General features: G+C 32.1%; 1 protein-coding gene across 1 annotated transcript in view; it reads right to left on the reverse strand.

The window, feature by feature from the left end:
• LOC117334798 (ankyrin repeat domain-containing protein 17-like) overlaps positions 1-14,797 on the reverse strand; it is a 70,091-nt gene that overhangs the window by 13,477 nt on the left and 41,817 nt on the right. Inside the window, exon 7 of the mRNA XM_033894604.1 lies at positions 1,315-1,398. Within this exon, the coding sequence (XP_033750495.1) occupies positions 1,315-1,398 (84 nt within the window). The remainder of the gene's footprint in view (positions 1-1,314; positions 1,399-14,797) is intronic.

Genomic DNA, 14,797 nt, shown 5'->3' on the forward strand with positions numbered 1-14,797 from the left:
ACAGGTGTTATATTGTGGTTAAGTTATTCCTAGAAGTAAATAATAATAATTTCTATAAATAAATCATGAATTATATCATACACATCATTTTATTGACCTTTTTAATTGATCTATTTATTTCTGTCAACTGATATAATCAGTAAAAGACGCCTTAATCTACCTGTACGGATAACAGGGCGCTAAACTGATGAAACAAAACTCACACTGTATTATTTACGTTTTTTTTTTTTTTGGACCACCTAGATATATATTTTCTCAGTGATGGAAGACACATGATGACAACGAAAATATAGCTATATGACCAGTCCCAGGGTAGAAACCTAAGTTTACATGAACAAACTTTAGGGAAAGTGTTTTTCAATATAAAGTATACGAAGTCATCAACCTTCAACCATTGAAGTAGTTATAAAAAATAAAGAATTTCAGAAATGTTATTGGCAAGTTTTCAGAAGGAACTAAATGCATTAATTTTATCTGTGTTTATTTATTTGTATTTATTTACCTAATAGGAATTGTATATTGTGGCCATTCTGTAACATTACACGATGTACGGTTTTGTTGCAAAGATACGGAACTTGCTCTGGAAAGGTCCTATCATGATAGTGCCATGTATTGGTACATATTAAATCATAAACTGAATGCAATGTTATAAGATCTGGTCTCAATTTGAAAAGTTGAAGACATAGCTTTCTTATTGGATAACGATATGTATACAGAACAACAAGTATCAGTGCTAGGACTGTCATTATTTCATTTTTGTAGCACATCCAATCACATATGAAGAGACATTAAACTGTAGGTCTCTGCCAATATGATTGCCCTTAGAGAGAAAATGGACAATATACAATGTCAAGTTATCGTAATCAGATGAAATAATAAGCGCTTACTGGTGAAAGATAAGGATCGAACACAAGGGGTGTTGAGCTAGCTCCAACGCAACATTGAAAAACATTATTTATTTGCCAGACAACGAAACATATAAGTACATGCATACTGATTTGAAAAACACATGACGAGTTTCTATCTATTGAGATCTAATGACAGATTGTGAACAAGTTATTGTTATACAAAGTTGGCACAAGACATGTCCCCCCGTTTGCCTGATTAGGCCTGTTTCTAATGATAATTTTACTAGGTATAAAGAATCATAATCCTAAATGAAAATGTTTTTGTTAAATAAATGTTTTAACTGTCTCTACTGCAGTAAAATCGATAAGACAACAAAATTAGTAATGCATCGAGTTGTGACTGTTCAAGCAATATTACAATATAACATCGCCATACAGCTTCCATTAAAATGTTTAGTGAACTAACCTTATCTACGTCGGCTCCCTTATCCAGAAGTATCTTAACAATTTCTGTGTGACCACCCATAGCTGCTCCGGACAAAGCATATGACTGAAACATAAGTAAACATCACAAATTTTAAGTACCATCGACATCGCATCCTCATGATACATATACAGGTGTTATATTGTGGTTAAGTTATTCCTAGAAGTAAATAATAATAATTTCTATAAATAAATCATGAATTATATCATACACATCATTTTATTGACCTTTTTAATTGATCTATTTATTTCTGTCAACTGATATAATCGGTAAAGGACGCCTTAATCTACCTGTACGGATAACAGGGCGCTAAACTGATGAAACAAAACTCACACTGTATTATTTACGTTTTTTTTTTTTTTGGACCACCTAGATATATATTTTCTCAGTGATGGAAGAAACATGATGACAACCAAAATATAGCTATATGACCAGTCCAGGGTAGAAACCTAAGTTTACATGAACAAACTTTAGGGAAAGTGTTTTTCAATATAAAGTATACGAAGTCATCAACCTTCAACCATTGAAGTAGTTATAAAAAAATAAAGAATTTCAGAAATGTTATTGGCAAGTTTTCAGAAGGAACTAAATGCATTAATTTTATCTGTGTTTATTTATTTGTATTTGTTTACCTAATACGAATTGTATATCGTGGCCATTCTGTAACATTACACGATGTACGGTTTTGTTGCAAAGATACGGAACTTGCTCTGGAAAGGTCCTATCATGATAGTGCCATGTATTGGTACATATTAAATCATAAACTGAATGCAATGTTATAAGATCTGGTCTCAATTTGAAAGTTGAAGACATAGCTTTCTTATTGGATAATGATATGTATACAGAACAACAAGTTTCAGTGCTAGGACTGTCATTATTTCATTTTTGTAGCACATTCAATCACATGATATATTCAGTAAACGACACCTTAAATTACCTATACGAGTAAATGGAACAATGACTTAAATGCATAGGTAATAGTGAGCTAAACTGATCAAAGAAAACTCCACCTGCAGTATTGATCAACGTTTTTGGACCACCTATATATCTATTTTCTAAGTTCCGGAGAAACATGATGACAACGAAAATATAGCTATATGACTGGTCCTAAAGCAGAAATCTTAGTTTACTTGAACCAACTTTAGGGAAAGTCTTTTTCAATACAAAGTATAGAACGTCATCAACCTTCAAATATCAACTTTTCTGTAACGTTACACGATGCAGGGTTTTGTTGCAAGATGCGGAACTTGCTCTAGTAGAAGGTCCAATCATGGCAATGTCATGTAGTGGTAAATATTAAATCATAAACTGAATGCAATGTTATGAGATCTGGTCTGAATTCAAAAGTTGAAGACGAAGGGTTTTTGTTCGATAACGATATGTATACAGTACATCAAGGATCAGTGCTAGGATTGTCATTGTATCATTTTTGTAGCATATTCAAACACAGGTGAAGACCCTTAAAATGTAGGTCTCTGCTAATATACTTGCCCTTCAAGAGAAAATGTACAATATACAATGTCAATTCATCGTAATGCGAAGAAATAATAAGCACATATTGGGAAAAGATAAGGATCGAACACATGGGTTTTGAGCTGACTTCATCTCAACATTGAAAAAGCAAGACAACGAAACATAAAAGTACATGTATACTGACTTGAAAAGTGCATGACCAGTTTGTATCTATTGTGATCTAATTACAGATTGTGAACAAGTTTTTGTTATTAAAAGTTAACACAAGACGTGTCCTCTCTTAGCCTAATTAGGCCTGTTTCTGATGACAATCTTACCAGGTAAAGAGAAGCATAATCCCTAATGAAAACTATTTTGTGCAATTAATGTTTTAAACTGTCTCTACCTCAGTTAACATCGATGAGACAATAAAATTATTAATTCATCGAATGGTGACAGTTCAAGAAATATTAAAATAGAGCATCACCATACAGCTTCCATTAAAATGTTCAGTTAACTAACCTTATTTACGTCGGCTCCCTTACCCAGAAGTATCTTAACAATATTTGTGTGACCACGTCCAGCTGCTTCGAACATAGCACGTGACCACTTTATGATTAAAAAAATAAAGACATGATGTGCCACTATATGTAACACATTTTCAATATATTTTGAGATTATCGAGTTGTTTTGAAGCTGGTAGTTAGTGATTCCCAACCACTATATGATTGTCATGATAATCGATCAGTATATTTTGGAGCAAACCTTATAAGAATGTCTTTGAATTTAATTCATAAAACCTGTCGACTTACAACACCTGAAGAACTCGTATTTATTTAATGTTAAATGGCATCTTAAATCTAAAACACCATATCTACTCAACATCATGGACATAAAACAGCGATGTCCTAGTGGTGACTTTTGATTTACTCTTCGAAGTATCTTCATATTAAACAAGAAATATAACAATAAAACAACTAATTATGATTATGTGAAAACCGTTACAGTGTTTTAAACTCGTTGAAGGTGTAGATAAATCTAAAGAAATAAATTGGTATACAACTGGCTAAATCACTTGCTATTTCATACTTGGGTCTGATTCTGATGAATTATCACCGTTGATGATATATTGTTCTAAAATTTGAAACAAACGTGTTCGATTGATATTTCCTGTAGCAAATGTAGTCGTAGAATAACTTCATTTGCAAACGGTATAAAAACCTTATATGGTAAATACTATGTGTATTTTCCACACGTCATGTGACTGGGTTATTATCGATCATTATATAAAAATAGTAAGAAGAGTTTTGTTTGAGTAGTTAAACTAGACATTTATCTCATACCTGAATTCTTGAAACTTGACTTTCTTATCAGTTCCATTGTCTCAGTTTACATAGCAACAACTGACAGACTGCTATACATAATGAAGCCCGATATTGACAAAAGTATCCTTGTATCTTTGAAGTTCAAAATGAATGATATTTTTGAAATGTCGTCATATCTTAGCCAACCTGTTCTACCTTTCCAGTTACGATGTTTTATACCTCAAATGCAAAAACAGTGTAACATATAACAAGAAAAAAAGAGAAATATGCTGAAAGTAAAATGTTTTAATGAACAATATGTACGATGTATATATTCAATTATTATTCACAATAAGAATATAACCGCTTTATTACTGACATCTCTCATGAAGATGATTTTTTGTATTTGCGGACACATATGAAAAATAAGTCAATCATATTTAGAAAATTAGAATATTAATAACTTAAATCAATTTATTATCTTATAAGTTTGCACATTTTCTTTTTTTCAAATGGAATATAGGGATCAAAATATATATTTTTACCTGTACATGTATCATGTAGCTTAACTGTTTAAACAACACTCCACCTTGATTATTTACGTTTTTGGGACCACCAGTATAGAGACTTGTCGTTTTATGTCACGATGAATATCACATCTTTATTACCATCGTGAAGATGTCTTTTTCCCGTTAAAGAAAAAAAACTATAATATGATAGATTTCTAGTTAAAAAGACTTAACTGTAGAAAAAAAAATGTTCTGTAAATATATGTCCTCGGCTTTTAAACACTGTTTATTTCGATCGATGATTGTATATATTACAAGGGAAAATCAATGCGTCAAGTGGATGCGAGTGACGAGTCCGTTCAACGTTCTTCTCACGAGCAGCAATATAAACATTCTTGTAGGACCTGCTGAATTAAAAAAAATGTATTTGGTTTACACTGACTCATGTATTAAAAAAACATGGTTTCGGACTCTTTATTTTCGTAATTAAGTGACCGTTTTCGTTTTATGATACATTATCAACTAATTATACCAGATAATGTTTTTCAACAGTTATTTCTACAGCTATACTCGCTATAAGTATTTATATCCTAGTGTGATTTACAAAGAAGTTTATGCGAAAAGGTAAAACAAATACCGTTCATTACTATGTTTGCTATTGCAAACCTACCCACACCAGGTGCCAGTTCTTTCTATCTTTCCGGGGTTTACCTGTGATTTTAGATATATTATGAAAAAAATTATCTACTCAAATAAATAAAATTGACAATTTGTAACAATGATTTTTTTTATTTGTAATGAAGATGTTCAATAAACATGGCGAAAAAAGGGGGTGGGGGAGGAAAAAAAACATTACAAATGAATATGTAAAAATTTTATCAACAATTGATCAATTTCAGACATATCATTTATGGTGTTTTTCATTTTTTGTTTGTTTGTTTTTTTTTTTCAAGATAGAGTGTGGCTATTTTTAAATAATGAAATGATTTATATACAAGACCTATAAACAAATATCATGTTGGACCATATAATTCATATTGCATACAATACTTAAGATAGGAGCCTTTAAGTCAAAGCCAAAGTCTTTAATCTTTAACATTTAAGTTGTGAACTAAAGAAGGTATAAAGGTTATTGCACATAGTCTTTCAATATCTAGCTGAGCAACACATCAGTTGAGTGCCTCCGATTTTTCAATCTTTTACTACTCAAGATTTTTTTTACAATTAAGGGTTTCAATACGTGATAAACTCGGCAAGAAACACTTGATTTGGAGTAAGCTCCCCTAACAAGTCTGCACAACACCATTTTAACATGTACGGAATGAACGGAATGAAAGAAGTATTGCGAATGCTAGCCCCCATGTGTGAGGATATTTTTGTATTTTGTTGATGTTTTTGAAAATGATTTTTTTGAACCCTAAAAAAAACAACAAAAAAACGTAATGTTATAAATAAAATATTTTGGTACTTTGAAAATTAGTAAATGCTATTCGGAACATCACACCAAAATTGAAACTGAAATTGGGTTGTAAATCTGCAATGGATATTGGAACTTTATCATGAAGATATAACTAATGGCGCTCTGATTGTGATGTTAAATAACCCCTGTCAATACATGACTAAACCTACACTGCTGACGAGTCGTGTGGTTAAGTCAAACCAAATCAGTATTGTGACTAAGCATATCGTGTTGTAGTGATCCCCGGCCAAAATATGGTTAAGAATTAACAATAAACAATATAATATACAACTTTGTTCAAGTATAATGATTTTAAAAGGGTGGGCGATTTTAAATCCGTTGAAGTATTAAGAGAGGTTTTAATTAAGTTATTGCTAAAGTTTAGATTAACTTTTGTAATTTAATTTAAGGAAATCGTTTATAGGTCTGTTATATAAGATAATATAACTGTACAATATTTCCAAGCATTTGTTTGTCAAAATATGATTCCATAATAAGGCTCAAACTTCCTAATCTATTGTACACTCGTTTAATCCCAGCTGTTTTGAGGACAACTCATGGCGAATTTAAAGTGTATCATGAAGAAATGGGGTCGCCATGAGGACAACCAAGTTCGATATTAAAGGGATTAAAGTTCCCTATATGTTCAATCCTGACTGTGTGTTGTTCTCAAAAAGTTTTGTCCATTTGATAATGTTAGAGCCCAATTTTTAAAAAAAATCAGTATTTGTTACGAAAATGAAAATGTAATAATGTTCTGTGTTGCTTTTGCAGACTATTTTATAGATAAAGAAGAAGAATTTGATCAAATGTAATATTTGACATAATATGTAATATCTGAAGAAGCAGATATTCTAAAAAGTAAATGTTTGTGGAAATGTACGTGCATTACTTTGATAAAGCGGTAACATAATGTTCATGAGAAAATTGGCGTGGAAAAAGCTACGAAAATATGGATGACAGACGATAGAATAAGGATATTGACCAAATTATTGCAATTGTTAAAAACATGAAATATCTACGAACCCACAATAATAAGACCTGATTAGTATATGATTTCACCTTCACTGTTCACGTGTCGTGTGAATGAGTAATTACCAATGAATTCATGACAAAGCATACAAGAATGTTTCATATGTGTGTATCCACCTTACGGGTCACCAAATGTGGTAAATCCCGAGGCTAGCCAAGGATGTTACCACATTTTGTGATCCCGAGGGTGGAATATCCCTAGCCTACATTCACACATACTAAAAGAGTTTTTCTCTCATAACACTATCGAATTTCTGTCAAAAGAGTCTCTCAGTCATCCATTTTCTTTTTTTCCTATTATTTATTTATTTGTTTCTTTTACCGTGATCAAACTTTCAACATTCGAGAAAAAGAAGTTTCTATCAACAATAATTTGAAAAAGCAACGAGTATTGATTTGCACCTCGACATTTTATTATTTTAAAGGACACACTGTAAGTTTTGTTGCCCAGCCACATTTTTACAAACATCACATTAATGCATGACGTCACGACTTTCATTGGGATTTTCATTCATTATTCAAGGCTAATAGAAGCGATGCTGATCTCGACTGCCATGACATGGCGGTGTTTCTTTGATGGCAATATCTACGGTGGTTCTCTGTGACATGAACATCGAAGTGTGTCATTTTTTTACCGAATGTTCGCACATTTATCAGTCTAATAACGTCTGAATCATTCCAAATACACAGGTTACTGAGTATGCCTAGCGTGAACAAAATTTCAGGCCCCTGTGCTGAGGCAGACACAACCATTTGATTATCCTGTGGCGTACAAGCTGAGCATGAACACTTATACACTACACGCGATATTTCTTGCACTACTCTATGTTAGTTACAGATGAGTCAATAAAGTAAATAAAGATCCGATCATGCTGCCTATGATTATATTGCATGTGGTTAATATGCGAGTCCTTTGTTTCCGTGTCATTTGACCGATACACAGTAATAAGTGAACTAATTCATACGCGATAAATGTTTAACAGTACCTTAGCAACTTCACCGAAGATAACGTCTGATAAATGTATAAGTATACCTAGATTGTCGGTTGTTTTACAAAACCAATCAGGACCTACCTGGCCTAAATCTTGGCTGAGCTTCTTAGAGTTTCAAGACCGTTTTAAATGCGATCAGTAAAGAGTTGAGAGTAAACTGAACTTGATAGTCTAATGCGCTGGAGTGGATAAGAAAAGTGAACTGCGGTTCACTAGCTTTAGTTAGAGTTAACACTGTTGTGCACGTGAGTTTAGATCGAAGTGAACTAGAGTCACTTTACTTATGCACTAGAGCTGGTGTATATTAGTACGTCTATACATTCGTGAATTCTATATGCACCAATAAATAAATACAGCATACTTCCCCTTTTACTTAAAAGTACATATCACATAATTAATTATGGACTATTACCTTACATTTGCCAGTATATATTTATTATTGGTGTATATTATCGTTTCTTTTGGATGTTTTAATCAAATTCCATTATGTCTGATCTAAAATATGGATCATAAGATGGCTTCTTTGTTAAATTTACAACACACAGAAATTCCCATTTGTAGTCTGGAATCTAGCTTTTTCAAGTAACATGCAACCATATCGATTAGAAATTCATCAATTGAATAGTAGTCATCTTACTACAATTAGTTTGTTTGGTTTACCCTGTTCAACGTCCTATTAACAGCCAGGGTCACTTAAGGACGTGCCAGGTTTTGGAGGTGGAGGAAAGCCGGAGTACCCGGAGAAAAAACCACCGACCTACGGTCAGTACCAGGCAACTGCCCCATTTGGGTTTCAAACTCGAAAACCAAATATAAAGGGAAAGTAATTAAATTACAAAATAGGCCAGACTCATTTTCTTCCAATCAGGAATAAGATTTTCTTACTTTTCTATGTGAATTATATTAATAGCTGTATTAAAACAGTGTGAATCATCTATTTACTATACACACCTTCACATAACGATTTCTTTGCAGTACCAGGTAACCTAAGTTTACATAGTAGTCTTGACTAAAGAATTGTATCAGATCATCTAAATCTCACTTGCCTTGAGAACTTTGTGTTCAATTGGTGCACACAGAGGAGGTGTTACCATGTGGTATAAGACAGATATTGGTCTATCTGAACAAAATTTCATTACAATGATTTTAGTCATCAACCTTCAATTATAGTGGTATTGATTGGATTAAAAACAGAAAACAATCGAATGATTACAGATATGCATAGTAGTTTTAAATATGATCTTTAGCCAATAATACAGGCACTATTTGTTATCGTTAGAGTACGGGCGTTAGGGCGCCATCAAAATGTATCTGTCCTACTTAAGTTAAATTCCGCATTTCTTAGATAAGTGTGTTCTTTACTTTCATTCTTTTCCTTGTATGTTCATTTGAAAGAATAGCATTTTCAAATCAACTTTCTCTCTGTGATTGAATTGCAATCTATCAAACACTATCATCAACATTGCCTAAAATGACGTCATAGTAACGCAATTGATCTTTATCACTATCTTCGCTGCGTTTTATTCAAACTTAGTGCATAGCCAAGCATGTCCGTGATGTTGATTAAAATAACGGAACAATCACGTTATCTGATCTTGAATGCATCTATATGTTCATTGATGCAACCCAGATTGAAACTGGTACAATGCCAAACTCGGGGGCACAATGTAAATATTTCCCGTAAAAATTATGACCGATTTTATAACAGGTCTTTTGTTAAAGTGTTTATCGCGACTATAACGGTCGATTTAATGCTCATTAAACGGCTATTTCTTCTTATAAGCAGTCAATACGAGATTCTATACGGTAAACATGTTCTGTACATATATACTTTCGTGTTTTAAACACTGTTTATTTCAATTGATGCTTGTAAACACTTTTTACTGGGAAAGTAAAATGGACTCATGTGGGTGCGAGTAAAGAGTTCGCGTAGCTTTTGCTCACGAATGGTAACATATGTATTATCACGTAGCGTTTTGCTCACGAATGGTAACATATGTATTCTCACGTAGCGTTTTGCTCACGAATGGTAACATATGTATTCTCATGTAGTGTACTGCTCACGAATGGTAACATATTTATTCTTGTAGTACCTACTGAATTATACTGTCATTGTTTTGTCCCTTGTATGGTATTTCAAAAACATGGTTTCGGACTTTTTCAATTTTGGTAATAACATGAACTATTTAGTTTCATGATACATGATATATCACAAAAAAATACGTCAGATAATGTTTTCTGACATTTTTGTGGATATATAGTCGCTTTAAAACTTGGTGTGGATATAGCTGTTGACCATCTAGGGACGTACCTAACAACGTTGGTGGCATGCGAATTTCATTTCTGTGCTTATTTCTGGATTGAGCTTGAGAGGTAATATCAAAAGGTAAATTCATGAATATAATAAAAGAACACAAAATGCATAAACGATCTCAAGTAAAAATGTTAAATTCAGCAACAATTGGTCAATAAAATAATAGTTTTCACTTTCAGACGTATATATTGTATTGATATGTTATTCATTTATCTTTTTCGAGATAATTTTATTCATGTTTTAACAATAAAATAAAATATATACAAGACCAATAAACCAACTTACTGATCCTATTGGACAATATGATGCATTTGGTATTAATTCTTAAGAAATTTTGAGTGCCTTTTATTATCAGCTCGCTGACTGTAATAAATAAACCAAAGGCTACTGCTATCACATTTATAAGAAATAAGTTTGAATATTCAACAGAATAACAATGTTCATGAAAATCTGTATGTATCGAAGATATTGCAAACACTGTGACACACTAAAGTATGTATGTACATGTATACGCATATATATATATAGATATCATATGTAGTATGTTTTATGGTCGTCTGCAAATGGTTGATATGTATAAAATATAAAATATATATATATATCAGCCCCTACTCCTACTATATCAACAAAGTGTAACACTTGAACAAAAGGCCCATAGACCTAAACGCTCACCTGATCATGTAATAGAATATTGCAATATGTGATATTGACATGCCTTGTCATCATAGATGTCCATTTATGTTGCCCTAATATAATTATAGACAAAAAGTAGGTCACAGTGACCTAATTTTGCAATATTTGCTATCGGCATGCCTTTCTCACCCTAGATGTTCATTTCTGTTGCCCTAATATAATTATTGAAAAAGATGGTCACAGCGATCTAATTTTGCAATAATTGCTATCGGCATGCCTTTCTTATCATAGATATCCATTTATATTGCCCTAACAAAATTACTGAAAAAGTAGATCAAAGTGACCTAATCTTGCAATTTTTGCTATCATCATGCCTTTCTCATCCTAAATGTCCATTTCTGTTGCCCAAATATAATAACTGAAAAAGTAGGTTAGAGTGACCTAATTTTGCAATATTTGTTTTCTCATCCTAGAGGTCTATTTTTGTTGCCCAATATAATCATAGAAAAAGTAGGTCACAATGACCTAATTTTGCAATATTCGGTATCAGCATGCCTTTCTCTTCTTTGACGTCTATTTCTTTTGCCCTCATGTAATTATTCAAAAGTAGGTTACAATGACTTAATTTTGCAATATTTGCTATCGGCATGAATTTCTCATCCTAGGTGATCATTTATGTTGCCCTAATATAATTATTGGAAAAAGTAGGTCACATTTACCTAATTTTGCAATATTTGCTATCGGCATGCAATTTTCATCTAAGATATCATTTGATGTTGTCCTTTCATCATTTCTATTTTTCATTTGCACAAGTAACAACATAGAGTAATGTGAAAAGTGATGTATAAGTCACAAAAGGTCACATTCGAATTGGTCATAAATATAATATCAATGTGATATGCTTTCCACTTACCCTTATCACTATATAGTATGTATGTATATGACTAATGGATTAGAAATCTAACTGGTATCAGATAGTAGACAATCTACAGAACTGAGTACTATATCATTCAAGTAAAGACACCTATTACTGCACCACATTGAGGGAACACCCTGTATAAGTATCTATTATCTAGAAAAATACATAGTTTTTACAAAATCCTGATCCTGGTCCTTTTTTTTAAATCAAAACTCCAGGCAGGTGTGGGTGATGCTAGCAGCCAAGCTAGTCAGCTGCCAGCTCTCCAAATTGGGACCCAAGCAGTAATATTCACTTTGAAGATTTATACAGTGTATACAGTACCCCAATTCAAACTCGTTTCTGTAGCATCACTATCTGGACCTTGTTATTGAAAATTAACTCTAGACGATGTACCAGTTATTAGCTGTCTTGTTCACAAATAAAAAATGAAGTACTTATTCATAGCTCATCAGGTAATAATTGCTGCGGTGGCCATCTTGTAAATTCGATGAATTTTTGTTGTTAATGTTTCAAAATGTTTCCACATCAGTTAAAACAGTTCAGACAACAACTGATTAATCCATCGAATTGTGACTGATAAAGCAATATTAAAATGTTAAGTTGATAACTCAATTTACATCGGATCCCATGATATTGTCATCATCATGCTACCAAAACAGGTATTGCCATGTGGTTGATTTATTCCCGAGCGTTATATTGTTTTGAATTAATCAAAACTTGGGCGGCAATGTAATGCAAATCTTTTGAACAGATTTTATACAGTTGGAGCCAAAGTTTGGGTTGTTTCATATAAGAAACAATTTGGTCATATTAAAAGCACATAATATGTAGTTATAGGAGGTCAATACTACTTTTGATATCCGTATGAGAAAAAGACTAACTGCAATTATTTGTAAATGATCAATTTATTTGTAACATTTCAGAGGTAAATGTTATGTTATAATTTAAACTGAAATGGGATGCACTTCTGTACACTTATAAGGAAAATAATTGTAATATATAGAAATGTGCAATGGATCATGTAACTGTATCATTCAGATAAAAATAATGACATCATGGCCGTAAGCCTATATAATCCCAGTCCAGTATATGACTTAGCCTACACTGTTACCGTATGATATCACTCTATTTCCAAAACATGTTTTATTATATCGTTAAATTACCGTGCTCTGTGGAAGCTTGCATTACGATGTTTTCACATAATAGATCAGAGACTACCTGGACAAAATCATTGTTAAGTGTCTTACAATTTCAATTTATTTTCCAATCTAACATTGTAGCCAATCAGAAAATAAATCTTAAGCATATACTAGGGACAGTTCGGATACCAGGGTGTTGAGCCATCTCCATCACAACAATGACCAATATCATTTGCTAGACAACGAATCACCTTCTTACATGCATAAAGGCGTGAAAAAGCGAGTGACGAGTTTTCATATTCATCATGCTACCAAAATATGCATTTTTATGTGGTAAAGTTGTGCCAGATCACTTTATTATACAACAAGAAGTAAACATGGAAGACGGTATAATACATTTCCTTTCCATCGGTATTTTATTAAGAATGAAGCAAAACATGGATGACAGTATAATGCATATATTTTGAACAAATTTAGTTCAGTCAAAAGCAGATTTTTTTGATTTTTTTTTCTATTTCACATAACGAACAATTTGTTCATATTCTAACACCTCATATGTAATCATTAGAAGTCAACATAACATTTACAAAATAATTTATCATTTAAAACTTTGAAAATTTTCTATTGTAATGAAGATATTCTATAAACATTTCCAAAAACATATATATATATATTTATTTTTTTTTGATACTTATGTACATATAACTGTTGACTACCTAAGGACGCGCCCTCAACTATATATATTGGTGGCATCCGAATTTGATTTTTGTTTTGTTTGTGTATATTATCTGATGAATGAGCTTGAAAAGTACTATCAAAAGGTTAATTCATGTATACATTAAACGAAAAAAATGTATAAACTATTCCAAATAAAAATGTTAAAATTTCTGTTGCAATTGGTCAATGAAATAACATATTTTTCAATATCAGACGTAAATTGTATTACCATATTTTTCACTTCTCTGCTTCAAGATAGAGTTTCCTTGGGTACTAGACGTGCACCTTTCTTATCCTGATCATGCCTGTTTCTAATATTTATATTGCCAGTTATAAAGAATCATGATCCCAAATAAAAAATGGTTGATTGTGTTCAATTTATGCGTTAAACTGTCTCTAGCTAAATATACACCGATTAGACAATAAATTGATTAATTCATCGAATTGTGACCGTTCAAACAATAATAAATTAGAGCATCACCATACAGCTTCGATTAAAATATTTAGTTAACCAACCTTATTTGGGTCGACTCCCTTGTCCAGAAGTATCTTAACAATGTCTATGTGACCACCACTAACTGCTTCGGACAGAACACCAGTTATCCCACAGAATAGAACAAAAGATAGTGTAACGTGAAAGCATGAAAAATGTAAAATATAACAGGAAAAAGAGAAAATATACTGACAGTTTAAACAATAAGTATGAGATATATACTTGCTCTAATTTATTATTGTTTGAACGGTCACAATTCGATGAATTAATCAATTTATTGTCTAATCGGTGTATATTTAGCTAGAGACAGTTTAACGCATAAATTGAACACAATCAACCATTTTTTTATTTGGGATCATGATTCTTTATAACTTGACGTTTTGTATTAATAACTTTGCAGGGTAATAATGAAATAAGTATTTATATAATAATCCGAATTTTTATGTTAATCACCGTAGCGACTAAACAACAACTGTTCTGAATACATATTGACATAATT

This window comes from Pecten maximus, chromosome 9 (genome assembly GCF_902652985.1).
Source record: "Pecten maximus chromosome 9, xPecMax1.1, whole genome shotgun sequence".
Lineage (NCBI taxonomy): Eukaryota > Metazoa > Mollusca > Bivalvia > Pectinida > Pectinidae > Pecten > Pecten maximus.